Source organism: Palaemon carinicauda, chromosome 3, assembly GCF_036898095.1.
Source record: "Palaemon carinicauda isolate YSFRI2023 chromosome 3, ASM3689809v2, whole genome shotgun sequence".
In the NCBI taxonomy this organism is placed as follows: Eukaryota; Metazoa; Arthropoda; class Malacostraca; order Decapoda; family Palaemonidae; genus Palaemon; species Palaemon carinicauda.
Genome location: NC_090727.1, coordinates 130158499 through 130176762, shown reverse-complemented (window position 1 = coordinate 130176762; position 18264 = coordinate 130158499). Strand labels below are relative to the sequence as shown.

The following is an 18264-nucleotide window of genomic DNA, read 5'->3' as shown; positions in this document are numbered from 1 at the left end:
CCAGTCTCCCTTAAATGTTACTTTGTATTTCATGTTATATACAGGTACTTTGTTAATTGTTATCTTGCTTCCCACCCTTTCAGTTACCTCCCTTTACTGTCTTAATACGATATTGATTAACCTAGTGGATCCAGAATCAGGTTGTCAGACCAAACTTCTATAAGTCAACCAAACTGTGGTCAATTTTGATAATCTAATTCCTCTAAACTTTTGCACTTCAATGCATCCCATTTTCTTTTGCTTATTATTTTTATAATATTTTCTTACTTTTCTGGTCTCATCTTGTAATTTACCAATTCAACTCCTACAACATATTTTTAAAATCTTGAAAAGGCATTTATCTGAGTACCAAGACAAATGATAAAAGTACGTGTTAATTTTGTAATGTTTCTCCATTTTAACATTGTAGGTAGAGTTGAAGGTAGTGACAGGCATATCAGAAGAGTTTGAAATTCTTTTTGATATTTATCGGTGATCGGCACTGCACTCTTTGGTTTCATTCTCGGTAATGATGAAAGCTATAAAGAAATACAAGAAATGTGGTCCCTGGAAGCTACTTTATGCATAAAGAAAAAAGCTAACATAAAAACATTTGTGATGATCAAAGCAGTCTGTTTCATTCTAGGCATGCCCCTATAGATATCCATACTTATATCCAAAGCAGTATCTTTCCTTTCTGTTCAGGTGTTCTAATAAAAGTCTCCTACTAGTATGATCTTTGGCTGGCCCTTTAGTCATTGCATTTGATAACGTTTCTTGAATTGGAAATAAACATTGATCTCTTTGATATATTTTTCTTGTGTATACCTCGCCTTGATTTTCTAGGAAGGTTACCTTAGTTTTTTACTTATATACAGTATTTACTATGTATTTGTGTCTGAATAGAAAGTATGTTACTGGAGCATTCTGTTTCAGTGTAAGGCTGGTGATACAACTGTGAGCAGAGTACGATTATTGTTCATTAGATTATCACCTAAACCATAGTTTCAGGTATCACTTTGAATTTAATCAATATTCTTAATATATTTTTCAAAAGAGAATTCCTATTTTGATTTTAGCTTGCAGTCTAGTACAGTTTTGATGATTGCTCCTAAGCAGTTTTAAGGAAACATAATATTATGCATTTTTAGTAAGATATATCCTAATGTAAGTGTTTTGTATTTCAGGTTGTTGATGTAAAAAAGCTGGAGAAGATGGTGCTTGCCAAACCAGAAATTGTCGACAGGGCGATCATTATATCCGTTGACATAAAAACGTTGCCAAGAAGTGACATTGAAATGGTGAAAGATATCCTATCTGTTGTAGGAGAGAAAAATGTGGAGGAAATAGACATAGTGACGAAAACATTAATACTCCTGACGTTGCGAGAAGGCTGCGAAACTATGCTCGATTCAGTTAGGATGATCAAGTTCTACGATATTTTTGACTTGACTGAAATCCATTACACATTAAATTTTCTGCATCCCATCGAATCCAACATTGAAGGCATGCTCACGGGATTGCCACGCCTGATATCGTCCTCAGAATTGCCGTGCATAGAGGAGCATATTGGAAAATACATGCCCTACCTGGCAGATATAAAGATGGATTACGTCCCATGGCCAGACACTTCGTTAATGAGTGGTAACCTGAAGGTCATGGCCTCAGTGAAGGACCTTGTGGCATCGTACGTGGACCTCAAAAAAACTAGTTACATATATATGGCTGAATTTATGGGTAAACTTAATTTTGAAAACTTTGAGGTTGTTAATGAATGTTCAGCTGACAGTTTACCAGTGGAAGAAAGAAGTGGTGTATCTATTCATAGATGGTGAATGTGGAAGCTTCCTTCAAAGATCTATTGTTGATTTTGCTGTTACATGTCAGTGGTGTTACACCTGAACTATTGTGATATAAAGGTAGACATAAGTCTGAATGTCGTTATTTTTGCCCTGTTGTCTTCAGTGGGAAATATAGAAAAGATTGTCTGTGAAGATTGTTAAGGTATGTGGAAAGTTTTTTTCTAACAAATTATACTCTGCAAAATAGTCAATCCAAAAATAATCATTTCAAGGAATAAAGATTCCAAGTGAAGGTGGTGGGAAATGAAACTCAAAGTTGTTTTAGAAAGATAGTATCTGCCATATTTTCATGATTGCGCTAGAATATTTTTACCTCTGCAGATTAATCCTTGAATGATTTTAACAATTGAAAGTGCATCCTAAACCAGTTTTGATATCACACATAGGATAAATTGAAATCAGTATTGATTCATCATCAACATAAAACCTAGAATGAGTTTAAGCTTTTTGGTTAAGGGCATACTATCTACTGCATTGCTACTTAACCCATTTACCCCCCGGCCTTTTTGGAAATTTCCAACCCTTAACCCCCAGGGGGGGATTTTTTTCCCAGCACATTTTGCAGTATATTTTTTTTAAATTGCTCTAACAGCCTTAGTTTTTGTCATAGAGAGGTCAGGTTGGTCTCATTCTCTTGGAAAATGCCTGAATTTTTTCAAAAAATTATAAAAAATATGAAAATAAAAATTTTTTAGCATTTTTTTGCAAGGACGTACCGGTACGTCCATGGGGGTAAAGGGATGGCTTTTTTGAAACATACCAGTACGTACTTTGGGGGTAAAAGGGTTAAGATTTCCTCATATTTTCCTGTGTTTTAAAGTTGTAAGCATATTGCTTTATGTTTCTTTTAAGAAACTTTATCTTAGAGATATTCTGATTCATTGAAGTCTCCATGGTGACAAGAGTAACTAATGCCTTTTCTTACCTAAGATATGCTGACAGGCCTTCTATGTCTTCCTTTACGTCTCTGATCCTGAATCCCTCTTCCACATACTTGCTTAAATGTCAATATAAAACTTAGGTTCCAATATCTTCTTTTAGACCCCTGGTAGTCTTATGTAGGTGTTGATTAACCCTTTTACCCCCAGGCTATTTGGAACTTTCTATGCCTTAACCCCCACTGGTTATTTTTTATTTAAGCACATTTTGCAGTATATATTTTTCAAATTGCTCTGCTTTTTGCCATAGAGAGGTCAGGTTGGTCTCATTCTCTTGGAAAATGCCTGAAATTTCTCAAAAAATTATCAAAAAAAAAAAAAAATTGTAAATAGCAGTTTTTTGCAAGGACGTACCGGTACGTCCATGGGGGTAAAGGGGTGTGTTTTGTGAAACGTACCAGTACGTCCTTTGGGGGAAAAGGGTTAAGTACACTTCAAAGGATATTCCTCTCTGTTAGCCATCAGATTTATTTTTTCGAAAAACATTCTCATGTCTTTATTTCTCCTTTTTTTGGTTTCATTTGATCAGTTCCTGCTCCCACTTCTTTTATACAGAGCCTATATTTTTAAGACTTCTATTGCTTGTAGTAGTGATTAATATATTTTATCTACTGTATTTCAGATTGATGCCTGTAAAATGTTTAATTTTGGGTTCAACATGCCTCGTGTATCGAAAGAAAATTGGCACAAGGTTATTTGATATTGCATAAGAATAACAAACTCAAAACCATTCTTTTCATGAGAGAGAGAGAGAGAGAGAGAGAGAGAGAGAGAGAGAGAGAGAGAGAGAGAGAGAGAGAGAGAGAGAGAGAGAGAGAGAGAGAGAGAGAGAGAGATTGTTTCCTAAAAATTACAATAACCGGCTTTTATGATTACAACCGCTGTAAATGACATTAGATTACAAAAACAAATATGATATAATAGACTACTTATATAGTATATAATGTATGAAATGAGTAATTGTGTAACATGTATTCTGTATGATAAAATGAAAAACAGAAATTTTGGAAAAAATACTATTAAGTACAGTATGTGATGTGGGTGTTGTTTGCAATGCTGATTTGAATGTGTATTATTATTATTATTATTATTATTATTATTATTATTATTATTATTGGATGGATGGAGTGAAGGAAGCTCTGGGTGATAGGAGGATAGATGTGAGAGAGGCAAGAGAGCGTGCTAGAAATAGGAATGAATGGCGAGCGATTGTGACGCAGTTCCGGTAGGCCCTGCTGCTGCCTCCGATGCCTTAGATGACCGCGGAGGTAGCAGCAGTAGGGGATTCAGCATTATGAAGCTGTGGTGGATAATGTGGGAGGGTGGGCTGTGGCACCCTAGCAGTACCAGCTGAACTCGGTTGAGTCCCTTTTTAGGCTGGGAGGAACGTAGAGAGTAGAGGTTCCCATTTTTGTTTTGTTTCATTTGTTGATGTCGGCTACCCCCAAAAATTGGGGGAATTTCCTTGGTATATGGATGGATTATTATTATTATTATTATTATTATTATTATTATTATTATTATTATTATTATTATTACTTGCCAAGTTACAACCCTAGTTAGAAAAGCAGGATGCTATAAGCCCAGGGGCTCCAACAGGGAAAATAGCCCAGTTAGGAAGTGATAAGAAATTGTCAATGCAGATGTGAATTTATGAAAAATGCCGATAATCTACGAATGTGGAACTGGATACGGATAACCGATACACCACTGGTACTTATTCTGTTTGGGAAGAGCCCAATAAAATTAATGTTTGTAAATAATTTAGTCATAACTGCTCTAAGTAATTTATTTCTTAAAGACTAAAATAGTTATGCATGTGTTGCATACAAAATTGATGATTAAGTAAAACCTGGAAGTGTTGAATTATGGTTAAAATTTTACCTGATTTGTTTTGTTTGTTAGATTGCTATCTCGGCCATGAAGGGCAGAAACTTTCTGATTATAGAAAGGTAGTAAAGAATAGATTTATTTATTTATTTATTTATTTTTTTTTTTTTTTTTTTTTTTTTTTTTTTTTTTTTTTTTTTTTTTTTTTGACAAAATATTACCATACCTTTAATCATGCTTCTGGAAAACCAAGGATATGCTACATAAATTTATCTCTAGAATTTTTCATAATAAGACTCATGTTTCTGTATCACCAGAATCCTCTATTATCAAAAACTTTCCATAAGGCCAAATTAACCCTCTGCTGATTCTGGCAGTGACAAAGTCATTTTCAGGCTTAAGAATTTTTGCCAGAGGCAAAAATTTTTTATAGTGAGCAATGACATCGTGTGTAAACTTACTTATAAAGAGGTTTTGTAACATAACTAAGATTTTTTGTGATGTTGTTGCTGTTCTTAAAATACATACATACATATACCAATGCACTTCCCCCAATTTTGGGGGGTAGCCGACATCAAACAAATGAAACAAAAAAAGGGACGTCTCCTCTCTACGTTCCTCCCAGCCTGACAAGAGACTCAACCGAGTTGGCTGGTACTGCTAGGGTGCCACAGCCCACCCTCCCACATTATCCACCATAGATGAAGCTTTATAATGCTGAATCCCCTACTGCTGCTACCTCTGTGGTCGTCCAAGGCACTGGAGGAAGCAGCAGGGCCTACCAGAACTGTGTCACAATCGCTCGCCATTCATTCCTATTTCTAGCACGCTCTCTTACCTCTCTCACATCTATCCTCCTATCACCCAGAGCTTCCTTCACTCCATCCATCCACCCAAACCTTGGCCTTCCTCTTGTACTTCTCCCATCAACTCTTGCATTCATCACCTACTTTAGCAGACAGCCATTTACCATTCTCTCAACATGGCCAAACCACCTCAACACATTCATATCCACTCTAGCTGCTAACTCATTTCTTACACCCGTTCTCACCCTCACTACTTTGTTCCTAACCCTATCTACTCGAGATACACCAGCCATACTCCTTAGACACTTCATCTCAAACACGTTCAATTTCTGTCTCTCCATCACTTTCATTCCCCACAACTCCGATCCATACATCACAGTTGGTACAATCACTTTTTCATACTGAACTCTCTTTACATTCATGCCCAACCCTCTATTTTTTACTACTCCTTTAACTGCCCCCAAGACTTTGCATCCTTCATTCACTCTCTGACGTACATCTGCTTCCACTCCACCATTTGCTGCAACAACAGACCCCAAGTACTTAAACTGATCCACTTCCTCAAGTAACTCTCCATTCAACATGACATTCAACCTCGTACCACCTTCCCTTCTCGTACAAAATATTTTATTTTAATTGTTAATAACGTCTTGTAATTTCCTTATTTCCTTTCCTCACTGGACTACTTTCCCCGTTGGAGCCCTCGGGCTTATAGCATTCTGCTTTTCCAACTACGGTTGTAGCTTAGGAAGTAATTATGATAATAATAATAATAATAATAATAATAATAGAATGAATAAAGATATAAAGAAATGAAAAATTGCACTTGAAAGAATAAATTTTCTATACAGCTCTTTAAGGGTTACATGAATGGATGATGACAATGTGCGTCATTGGATCATCAGCCGGTTAATGCATCATTAACAATGATGAAAACTGGTTTTCTACATAAGACTGTACAGTTTGTTTGCAATAAAAACAAAGCAAAAGACAGTACAGCTTTCTTCTTAATAGTTCTGTGTTTGTAATGTATAATTGACAAGACTGAAATACCTCTTTTTATGTTGGTTCGACCTGTTCACGACAGCTTCGACTTTTCGTCGCTCGTCTTTAAATATATACAAAAATAAAATTTATCTTACGCTGTTTTACACGACCTTACGTTGATCTCTTTGTTGCACAATACGTAATGATGAAAATTGGCTTAAAAAAAGGATGAAAAGAGTAGTAGTATATACTGTATAGTAGTTTAAATGAAAACGTATGCTACACCTGACAACTTTGTTTCAATTTTTCTAGATTGTAGCGTGTACTTCATGCTGATAAATGTGACATGATATAAGAGATTGGAAAAAACCTTAAGCCAAGGGTCATACAATTGGATCCACCATCATACACGACAAGCACTGCATTATTCAATATGCTACTGAAAAGGCTTCATTGTCTAAAGCTTGTATCGTCAAGTGTGTAGAGGGGCATGATTTACGATGAAGTGGATAGAAAGGCAGAGTCATGGACAGATTTCTACGAACCAAATGCTGATTCAGGTAAGGGCCAGGTCTTTGTTCGAGGAATGTAAAAAACATCCCGATGAAAATGACACTTCATTTACTGTAAGTCATGAGTAGTTTAATAGGTTCAAGAACTGTTCTAGCTAACATAACATTGGAAGTCAAGAAGAATTTGTTGATACTTATGCTTCCAAAAAATTTCCCACGTCTGAAAAAAATTATCGATGAAGCAGGAGAGATGCCAACTTTAAGGTAAAGTGACCATTGTCAATGTGTTAATATTGTATTTTATGTACTTATTGTAGATAAACATTGTACAATACTACATTCTCTCTCTCTCTCTCTCTCTCTCTCTCTCTCTCTCTCTCTCTCTCTCTCTCTCTCTCTCTCTCTCTCTCTCTCTCTCTCTCTATATTCAAATGCATATACGTGAAAACTTATTATTTTAGGTTCAGTACTGTATCTAGTTTTTTATAATATAGCAGGTTGTAAGTACTATACCTTGTCATGCATAGGTGACATTTAGGTCCCTTTAAAAGGTGAAATTCTGACCTAGATTGGAAATCGACCTTCAACACAATTCTTTGAATAATTTAACAATGTAGAGTGAGGTATTTTTATAGTAGTTAAAGCATTTAATTATAACTAATTGCAATACCTGTAATATTCTAAAGGACAGAACTGACAGACAAGTGACAAATAATTAGTGGCTTAGCGAAAAGGTCTATATATTTTGGTTAATAGTTTTTTATACAGGACAATCTGTATAGGGGATATATAGTGTACAGTATATCATGTACAGGTCTTGTCGTTTGCAGTGCAATGTGTTATGTATTATTGTTATTACAAGCTGGGCTACAACCTTAGTTGGAAAAGCAGGATGATATATTAAGCCCAAGGGCTCCAACAAGGAAAAATAGTCCAGTGAGGAATGGAAACGTTAATAAACTACAATAAAAGTAGCGAACAATCAAAATAGAATATTTTAAGATCAGTAATAACTTTAAAGTAGATTTTTCGTATGTATAAACTATAAAAACTTTAAAAAAAAAAACAAGATAAATAAGATAGATTAGTGTGCCCGAGTTTATCCTCAAGCAAGAAAACTCTTACCCAAGACAGTGGAAGACCATGATAGGCTATGGCACTAATCAAAGCATTAAAGTTATTATCACCTAAGAAAGAGAAATGGCACACCTATGTTAAACTTGAGAAACTTGGGCTAATATGGTGGTTTAGATTAGTTTTTATTTCCACTGCCCATGCAAGTTCTGGTTTCTCAAGTTTAACACGAATTTATACTTACTGTATGGTACATACATACATACATATACCAAAGGCACTTCCCCCAATTTTGGGGGGTAGCCGACATCAACAAGAAACAAAACAAAAAAGGGGACCTCTACTCTCTACGTTCCTCCAGCCTAACCAGGGACTCAGCCGAGTTCAGCTGGTACTGCTAGGGTGCCACAGCCCAACCTCCCACATTTCCACCACAGATGAAGCTTCATACTGCTGAGTCCCCTACTGCTGCTACCTCCGCGGTCATCTAAGGCACCGGAGGAAGCAGCAGGGCCTACCGGAACTGCGTCACTGTATGGTAGGGTTAGAAAATAATATTATGTATGTATACATTAAAATTACGCGCATTTTTAAATGAAGTACTATAAAGAACACTATTCATTCTGATCAATAAGAGAATATCAACAACAAAACACACGCCCAACTAACCAATGCCAGTTGAAATTCACGTAATTTAATTGTTATTTTGTGTATTAAGTATTTTTTTATGTCCATTAGACACTTTTATAATATACGCAAGTACAGCTTGCTTGGGAGCAAAGATTCATGTTGGCATAAAGCAAGCAATTAGAAAGAAAAAAAAAGTCAAAATATCTTGAAGGACTGATTATTCATTCATAACAGCATATACAATAATTTGCAAGACAAGATTCTATGATTTGTAACTTTGCTTATAGAAAATTAAAAGAAATTCTAATTAAGTGATTTAAGGTTTTGAAAGTAGCCTTTTGCTACATTTATTCAATATTTCCAATATCAGCTGCTAAAAGAGTCCGTTTTTTCCCTTTTATTATTATTATTATTGCTTATTAAGTTTTGTTAACCCATCTCTATTTTTGGAAAGTTACGATGTCGTTTCGTAATTTTTAGATGATTTCAAATTAAGGTAACTGCTATTAAAATATTCCGCAAAATTCCTCTTTTTCTAACTTCTGAAAGAATGGAATACCACTATTTGGTATTTATACTTATACATTAGTCACATTTAATTACAGTACAATTATTATTGAAAGTAAAAAAAAATTAAGTTTATATTTCGTTAATCATTATTTTATAACATACCGGTAGTCTGTCTCCGTTTTTTTTTTATAATAACTCGTACTTGAATATCTCGTCTATTAGTTATTTGATCATTTATTTATCTTTTCATGTAAACATTTATCGCTTTTCCGAAAAGAACATTAATTTGCTTTTCATCCAAACAAATTTTATCAAGGAACAACTCTGGATCAGTTAACTAATTTCAGTAATTTGCAGTTTGTCTCAACCAAATGTTCTCCCAAGGATCACCGGTGTTGCCAGATATGGGGATTTATCCCTAGATTTGGGGAATTTTGTGTCTGATGGGGGATATTCTGTACAAATTTCTATGAAGAAGAAACAAAAATTAGTAAATCTTTATATTGTTGCAATTAGTTTACTTAGCACTCTATGTGAAATATGGTGAGTAATTTCTATGAGGAAACCTATATGATCAGAAGAAAATATATTTGTGGTAATGGGGATTTTTGGGTTGTTTTTGGTGAATTTTTTATCATGAGTTTTGGGAATTTTTACACTAAACCATCTGGCAACACTGGATCACCGAGTAAAAAAATGTGGACTCCGTTTACTTCAGGGTCCTTGGGAAAGTCTTTACAACCTGCTCAGACAGTGTTGCCACTTTGTGGATATTATCCACATATTTGTGGATAAAATCAGCCTTTGTGGATTGTTAATTTTAACATAAAATTTGTGGATATTTCTTGTGGATATTTTTGTGGAAAAATAATACCTTGTGGGTTTTTTTGTGGAAAAAAGCTATATACTGTATATGACACGTACTAATTTATGTTAATGAGGGTAGGCCTACTAATCCAGAACTGACGGCGGTGGAAGGAATAACTCGAGAGCTTAACTGGGTGGGAGGAGAAAGGCAAGGATTACTCCGTGGTATCCAGCCTTGGTGTGATTATAAGGACAATAAACATATGAAAACACCATTAGGTGTGGCAATAAATTCGGCTATGGGCAAAAGCTTATCTTTTACAGGACCGTGGATTTAAAACTTAGCATAATCTCTTGCTATTTGCTTTTATTACGATTTCCATTAGGTAAATAAGATTTTTTTTGTTCAGGTGTATATATATATATATATATATATATATATATATATATATATATATATATATATAGGCCTATATATATATATATATATATATATATATATATATATATGTATATATATTTATATATATTTATATATATATATATGTATATATATATATATATATATATATATATATATATATATATATATATATATATATATATATATGTACACACACACACACACACACACATATATATATATATATATATATATATATATATATATATATATATATATATATATATATATCAGTATTATTATTACTTGCTAAGCTACAATCCTAGTGGGAAAAGTAGAATGCTATAAGCTCTGAGGCCCCAACAGGAAAAATAGCACAGTGAGGAAAGGAAACAAGGAAAAATAAAATATTGTAAGAACAGTAACATTAAAATAAGAATTTCCTATATAAACTATTAAAACTTTAACAAAACAAGAAGAAAAATCAGTTAGAATAGTATGCCCGAGTGTATATATATATATATATATATATATATATATATATATATATATATATATATGTGTGTGTGTGTGTGTGTGTGTGTGTGTGTGTGGGTAGGATTCCTGAAGTTTTTAATCCGACTAAAATAGTTTTCTGTCACACAAGATACGACCCGAAAACAACATTATCAGATATCATATTATAGTTATTTTCACTATTTGCCTTAAATTTTCTCTTCAAATAAGAATTTAAAGTCATGCACCATCTGGATACCTTCTGTTTGTTATTAATTTTACTTCATTTAATCATTAATTATTAGTTATTAGTTATACCCCTTTTCCGCCCGCATTGACATGTATAAATCATCACCATCCAAAGAAGGAAATTCTCTCCCTAATGCAAGAGCCTGTGTTTGGTATAGGCAAGGCGTTCTTAAACGAACGAAAGAAGCAAATAGAACATATTTTTCTTCAAGTTCGTCCTTATTTCCTTTCCTCACTGGGCTATTTTTCCCTGTTGGAGCCCCTGGGCTTATAGCATCTTGCTTTTCCAGCTAGGGTTGTAGCTTGGATAGTAATAATAATAATGATAATAACAAGAAATATAATCAGAGATACCGTTCTGTTTAGGAAAATGGTTTTTATTTCACTTAAATTGTTTCTGAATGTGGATCAAGTCAAATAATGCTTTTCCACTATAAAACTTTAGGTTTCATCATCATATTGTACGGAAAAGGTTTGTGGATTAATCTGTGGAACATTGAAAAAATTTTGTGGATATTTTGTGGATAAAATGGCACGTTGACGTGGATATTGAGTGAGAGCAAAGTGGCAACACTGGCAGCTCAGCCCAGGGTTGCCAGGGTTTGTAAATGAGAAAAGGCCAACTTATAATTAACCGCAGCGTTAAAAGGCCAACCCATTAGTAGAAAAAGACCAAATAGTATTTGAGTTCCCCCTTTTTTCATGATATTACTGAAGGCCAAACAATTAAAAAAAAAGTCAAATTGGAGTTTTTTTTGGGCCTGAAAAAAGGCCAACCTGGCAACCCTGGCTCAGCCTCAGTGCTCATTCCGTCCAAGATGGCGACAGTAATAACACCACCGTGGCTGTTTTTTTTCTTCAAGATTAAGAAGGTAAAGGGTAAACAAACAATAGTGTAAGGCGCATATCTTATTTGTTTCGTTTTTATATATCTGAAACCGAATGTGTAGATAAGTTACTGGTAGTGTTAATTTCATTCCTTGGTAATTTGTGGAGTTCCTATCCGGTTTTGAACAATATTTGAAGTTTAGGACGGATATTGGGTAAGATTCGGTAATTATTTACCTAAAAATTTTACTGGTAGCTAGTATTGAATTATGTGGACGCCGCTAATGTAGGAATCCAACTTTAACCTTTTGTAAACTTCATTGGAAATGTTAGCAGTAGGTCTGGTTTTCTCGGCGATCAAGAAAAATAACGTTATTGTACATATTTTTTTTTTTTTTACGGTTTTAGTATATTTTACGACATCACTTTAAGGTGCAAAGTTTAATCAATTAAAGTATTGTGAACTTCGTTGTTTATACTTGAAGCTGAAACTGGTGAGCTTTTTATATTTCATGATATTTCTATTTCCTGGTGCAATTAGCCAGCTCATGGGAGTTTTAATTTGCCACAATTACAAGGTGAAATTTTGTCTGGCCATTTTATGGTAGTTTGTAGTCTACAGAGTATTTCTGCCGTTCTGTGGTGTACCCCAATACCATAAATGGGGGTGTCGGTAGTGTACCATGATTGGAGATCTATTTTGTATGGACCTGCCACATATAATTTACTGTTTTTTATTATAGTTACGGACGGGAAAAGCTTTTCGGTATAAATATATTTTAATTTCTAGCTAATTACATGGATCATATACTTTTCCTACGCACTATCTTGTGTTTTTTATTATAGTTACGGGCGGGAAAAGCTTTTTGGTTAATATATACTTTAATTTCTAGCCAAATACATGAACCATATACTTTTCCTACTCGCTATCTTGTGTTTTATGCATTTCTGACCTTAATGAATATCGGGTGCAAACCATCCGTTCATGAGTTATTGGACCCCCTTATAAAGACAGGTATGGGGGACTCCAGTTGGAAACCTGGGTTATTTGGGTGCCGAAAAGGTCATAAACGATAGATTTGCATCAATAATATTGGTCTGAAATGCAAAATAAGGGGAACCATGAATTACTGGAATCCCTTTAAAAATTACTGAAATCCCCTACAATATCACTGCAAACCCTTAGAAGTCTATAAATAATGGGTTTTATTAATTTACATTATTATTTAGTAAATTAAACATGTAGTTTAAAGCATTTTTCTATATACCCTTTACACAATATATACAAGGGTACAAAAGGGTACAGAACCTAACAAACCCAAATAACCTAACCTAGTAGTTCCTAGGTCACAACCCCTAGGTGCGGGCTTCCCAGGTCACAAACCTTCCCAGGTCACAACCCCTAGCCAAGGTTTTACCTCCATTTATGTAAAAGTTATAAATGCTAAAAACAAAAATAACCTATTTTTAATGAAAACACACATTTATCGATTTCTAAGGGTTTGCACGATTTCTAAGGGTTTGCAGTGATATTGTAGGGGAATTCGGTAATTTTCATGGGGATTCCAGTATTTGCCTGAGGATTCCAGTAAATTCAGGGGATTCCAGTAATTTGAGGTACCGCAAAATAAGCAAAGAAAACCAGTTGCAAAAATATGTCTCATGGAAGTGGCTGATAACAGGCCAAAATGTGATTATTGATCACGTTTGAAATTTGCAAAAGGATACAGAACCTAACAAACCCTCCTAACCTAACCTTGTAGTTCCCAGGTCACAACCCCTTGCCGAGGGCAAGCCCCCGGACCCCCCTTCCCAGGTCACAACCCTTAGCTGGGGGAACCCTCCTTCTCGGGTCGCAAATCTTCCCAAGTCACAACCGCTCCCAGGTCACATACTGAAAGTGTCGCAAATAAATCCTTGCATTATGATAAAGTAAATCATCATACATCCTTGAATTATGAAAAAGTAAATCCCAAATAATTCCTTACCTTATGATTGACAAAAAAGTCTTTCTTCCCAAAAAATTGTCAGAATCTGACCTTTGAGGCATTATTTTGCTGTTATTTTTTAATTTCACATGAGTAACAATAGCTTTACATTGAATGGAGAGTACTCCTATCATAATCAATAATTATTATTATTAATATGCTGCAAGTTTGAACTTTTGAAGTTCTTCAGAATCAAGTACAGTACTGTACCCGGTTAGGAAGATCATTCCATAACTTGGTCACAGCTGGAATAAAACTTCTAGAATTCTGTGTAGTATTGAGCCTAATGATGGAAAATGTCTGATTATTAGAATTGACTGCTTATCTGACAGTACGAACAGGATGGAACTGTTCAGGGAGATCTGAATGTGAAGGATGATCAGATTTATGAAAAATCTTGTGTAACATGCATGACAAACTAATTGAACGACAGTGCCAGAGATCAGTATCTAGACCAGGAATAAGAAATTTATAGACCTTAAGTTTCTGTCCAACAAATCCGGATTAGAATCAGCAGCTGAAGACCAGACAGCAGAAAAATACACAAAACCGGGTAGAATGGTAGAATTAAAACACTTCAGAATAGACTGATCACCGAAAATCTTAAACTATATCAATAAACTGATTTTTTGTGCAATTGAAGACAGACCTAATTTTTCTCAAAAGTAAATTCGTTGAGAATCACACCTAAAATTTTGTCACAGTTAAAGAAACATTATCAATGATGAGATCTGGATGTTGAGGAGCAGCTGTCCTTTACCTTCAGCACTTGCAAACATACTTGGAGTTTTTTTTTTTTTTTTCCATTCACTTTCATGCCCCACAATTTGCACCAGGCACTAATTTTAGCTAGAACGTGATCAGTTCCAGTTTTACTTGGTTAATGAATTAGAAGTTTCCTTGTGTGAGCTTTGGTCCATTTCTGTGAAAAATGCTGAAAAGGATAGTATATTTATTCTTTGAAGATTTAAGAATTTTTCATAATTTGGTATTAACTTCATGCCAAACTAATTACGGCATAATTTTGCTAGCAAGTGATGGGTAGTTTTTGCTCAAAAGCTTTATTGCAACATTTTTGGGTGGCTACAAAATTGATGTCAAGTAAAGCTGTCATTTAGGTTTTATATTTTTTCTACGAAATTTAATGAAATAAAATCACTGTCATTACCCTCATTCATAGTTGTTACATTTAAAACTAGATATTAAAGTTGACCTGAGCGTGGATCAAAAATGTCAGATCAACAGGGAACACCACCATAGCGAGTCGCTACAAATAAAGGAATGACCGCCAGAGGGAGTTGCCGCGGTTGTGATACGATAGTAGTAGGGGAACCAGGGTAACCTCTATTGCGGCTACCCTTCTAATTCTGCCACGTATCCCCCTCGAAGCGTAAAGGCTATTCGGGGTGCAGATTGCCATGTGGCGTGTCAAGAATACGTCCCCTGATTATAAACGATACCCTTGAGAGTAATCTTAAGGGTACTCGCGCCAGAAGTTAGAATTCTGTGAAACCTTTGGTTTGATTCTCTGGGAATATCACTGTAGTCATTGATACCCTTGGGAAGCTACTAAAGGAACCTTCCATCAGGATGTCATGGCCACCTTAACCAAAAATAGATTTTTCGTGTTTACAGTACTGTATTTAAAGCTATGAAAGTGTAATTAGTGTTTCCAAAAGATGCATTCCCCCCATAAAAAGTCTTACCTTAGTGCTGGAATGATTTTCCTAACGGTAGTTACACCAAGAATGGTTGTTACTTAGTATATAAAAATAATTCATTCTTGGAATCTTTTAGTTTAAACATACACTAGACTTCTGGTACTTTTACCCTGAATATTTACGACACTGTAGTACAAGATTTTTAAAGATATGCAAAGGGGTGCATACAATCTGATTGGAGCTATCATTTTGTTTCTTATCCATGAAATTAAATGTCACTTCTAAGAAGTCTTGAATAAATTTTGAAAAAAAGCTTACCATAACTGTTTTCATTAAACTAGTGGGTCGTGAATCTTAAAACTAAGGGGGTGGGGGAATTTGTGGCTTAAATTTAATTTTGTATTTCAAACTAACCTAACGTCCTTGCTTTTCGTTGCAGACCATCTGAAGCCTGAACGCTGCCAACAAACTAGGACAGTCGCCAGAAACCATAAAGAAAGAGGACAAAGCTCCGTTAATATTGTCCTTAACTCATCTGGCTGATATCCTGCAAGGACAGTTAACAAATGGTAGTTATCCTGAATTCAGTTGCATGTCAAATTTTGAACTGTAAAATATAAAATGACAAATCTTGGATTGAATATATTACTGATGAGGATTTTAATATTTCTATCATGGAAGTGTGGTATTGAGTTGTGCACCAGTTAGTATTTAATCCACCTATCCTTTATTGACCAGAAAATGTATAAGTTTGCAGAATTGAGTAAAACATACTTAACACAGAAATACAGGTCTCGTGGACTGTATAACTATCCACATTAAAATTTATAGAAATGCTACTAAGTCTTAAAACTGAATAAGGAAATAAGATGGAATAGAAGTCAAAAGAATTTTTCTATAGAATGTACTGTTGAAAAAAACTGTTGGTATATCACTCATAAAGATCAACTGTTAAAATTTATTCAAAATTGCAATATAATAATATCTCTAATTACTTGATTTACTGATGTAAACTCCCAAATCTAAACTGTTAAGTGGAGTTATTTAAATGTAACAAATAACATGAAGGTTACTGATGAAAAAGATCCATAGAAAGTAAAGTTTGAGGTCAAAGTAAACAATTTATCAAAGTAGGTAAAGTACTTCCATTTAAACTTTTTGGTTTAGTAATATGAACAGTGGTAGTAGTAGTCCATGGTAAACCAGGTAATTTCAACATTTTAAAAATCTAATGGACATCCAGGCTTATATAGCACAAGTAACTTGAATATGAGGCCATCAGTGTTTTTAATTTTTTTTTTCCATATTCCTAAAGACAGAGCTAAATTTTGTTATATAATAGACATGACTTTGTGGGCCTTCAAATCAATTAAGGAAGATATATTTGCTCTGCTTAAATCTATGGAAATTTAATGTTACTCAGTCATGCAAGAATGTACTTAATGAGACTGAACATACTTGAAGGCAATTTGGTTTGCGTTCCTTGGATTCGGCACCAAGTGCTCCCCAGTATTGATCAAAATACCAGGAAATGGTTTAATGAAGTGGTTTATTCCTTACAAAACAATTCGTTTACTGTTTATTTTTTTTCCCTATGTGAATACCAACGGGAGTCATTTAAATATGTTGCTGTACTGTACTCGTAATGTCAATTTTCTACGACCACACTAAAGGAAAAAAACAGGGTCCAGTTGTAATTATAATAGTTCATCTGGCAACTCCACTGCTGGGCAGAATTACTCACTGCTTTGATGCAAGCTCCACTTCTCTCCTGGTCTTTCTGGAAAGGTTTTCCCTCTTCACTCTACTGTCACGACTCCATCTATACAACTGGATTACCCTATATAGCTTTATTGCTTAATGCTTTGGTTTTTTATCATTGCCACTAATTGTGCTTACCAATGTCTGGTGTCAAGTGTCTTGTAAACCTGCCCTACCCTTGATGGTCTCCTATGTAGCACTTTCCCGAGTCGGATTGAGGGCGATCTGCATCCACATTGCCCCTCATGCCGTGGCAAACGATGTTCTCTGGAATCTCGATGTGAATATTGTAGGGAGTGGCTGTCCTCCCAGTGGGGGAGAGATTGTTCCCATAAAAAATATGATTTTAAAAGTTTAGTTCCCCTTCGTCGTTTTCTTCTAGTGACAGCAAGAAGCGTAGGCTCTTTTCTGCTGCAACAAATGTCCCTCACCCTGCTCCATTTCTTCAGCCTTCTGAGGCTCCTGTTATGGGATGACAGCCATGAATTAACTATTGATGATGCTTATTTTGTGAATGTATTATCTTTTAACCTTGTACAAAGTAATCTAGAGTCGATGCTAGCAATGGGTCCCTTGGCTATGGCTGCTGTGCTCCTGAGCCCGATAGGCATAGATCTCCCTCGCCTCCCACTAGTGTTTTGAATGATGAGTCTTCATGGCAGAGTTTATGGGGTATGACTTATTGCTTTTGGAAGTACCTCCTGTCAGTGTCAAAAGACTCCCCTCTCACCTGTACACGTAAGCGCACCCTAGAGTCGAGACGGCGATTTCCCCCTGCACGGAGGCAGGTTTGTTGGAGGATTCTTTTCCTTCGCTTGCTCATACCTACAAGCCAGGCTTGCCTTGTACCACTAGGGGTTCTAGACACCTCTCTCTTAAGAGTTCTCAGGACTTTTCCCAGTCCCAGAACTCCCCATGGTTAGACAGCTTTGGTGTCCACAACC

General features: G+C 35.2%; 1 protein-coding gene across 4 annotated transcripts in view; it reads left to right on the top strand.

The window, feature by feature from the left end:
• Positions 1-18264, top strand: part of LOC137638522 (uncharacterized) — a 361032-nt gene that overhangs the window by 328124 nt on the left and 14644 nt on the right. For all 4 annotated transcript variants that reach the window (XM_068370640.1, XM_068370641.1, XM_068370642.1 and 1 more), the window contains 3 exons: positions 1167-1983; positions 6715-6962; positions 15999-16128. In XM_068370640.1, coding sequence (XP_068226741.1) covers positions 1167-1814 — 648 coding nt within the window. In that variant the 3' untranslated portion in view covers positions 1815-1983; positions 6715-6962; positions 15999-16128. The remainder of the gene's footprint in view (positions 1-1166; positions 1984-6714; positions 6963-15998; positions 16129-18264) is intronic.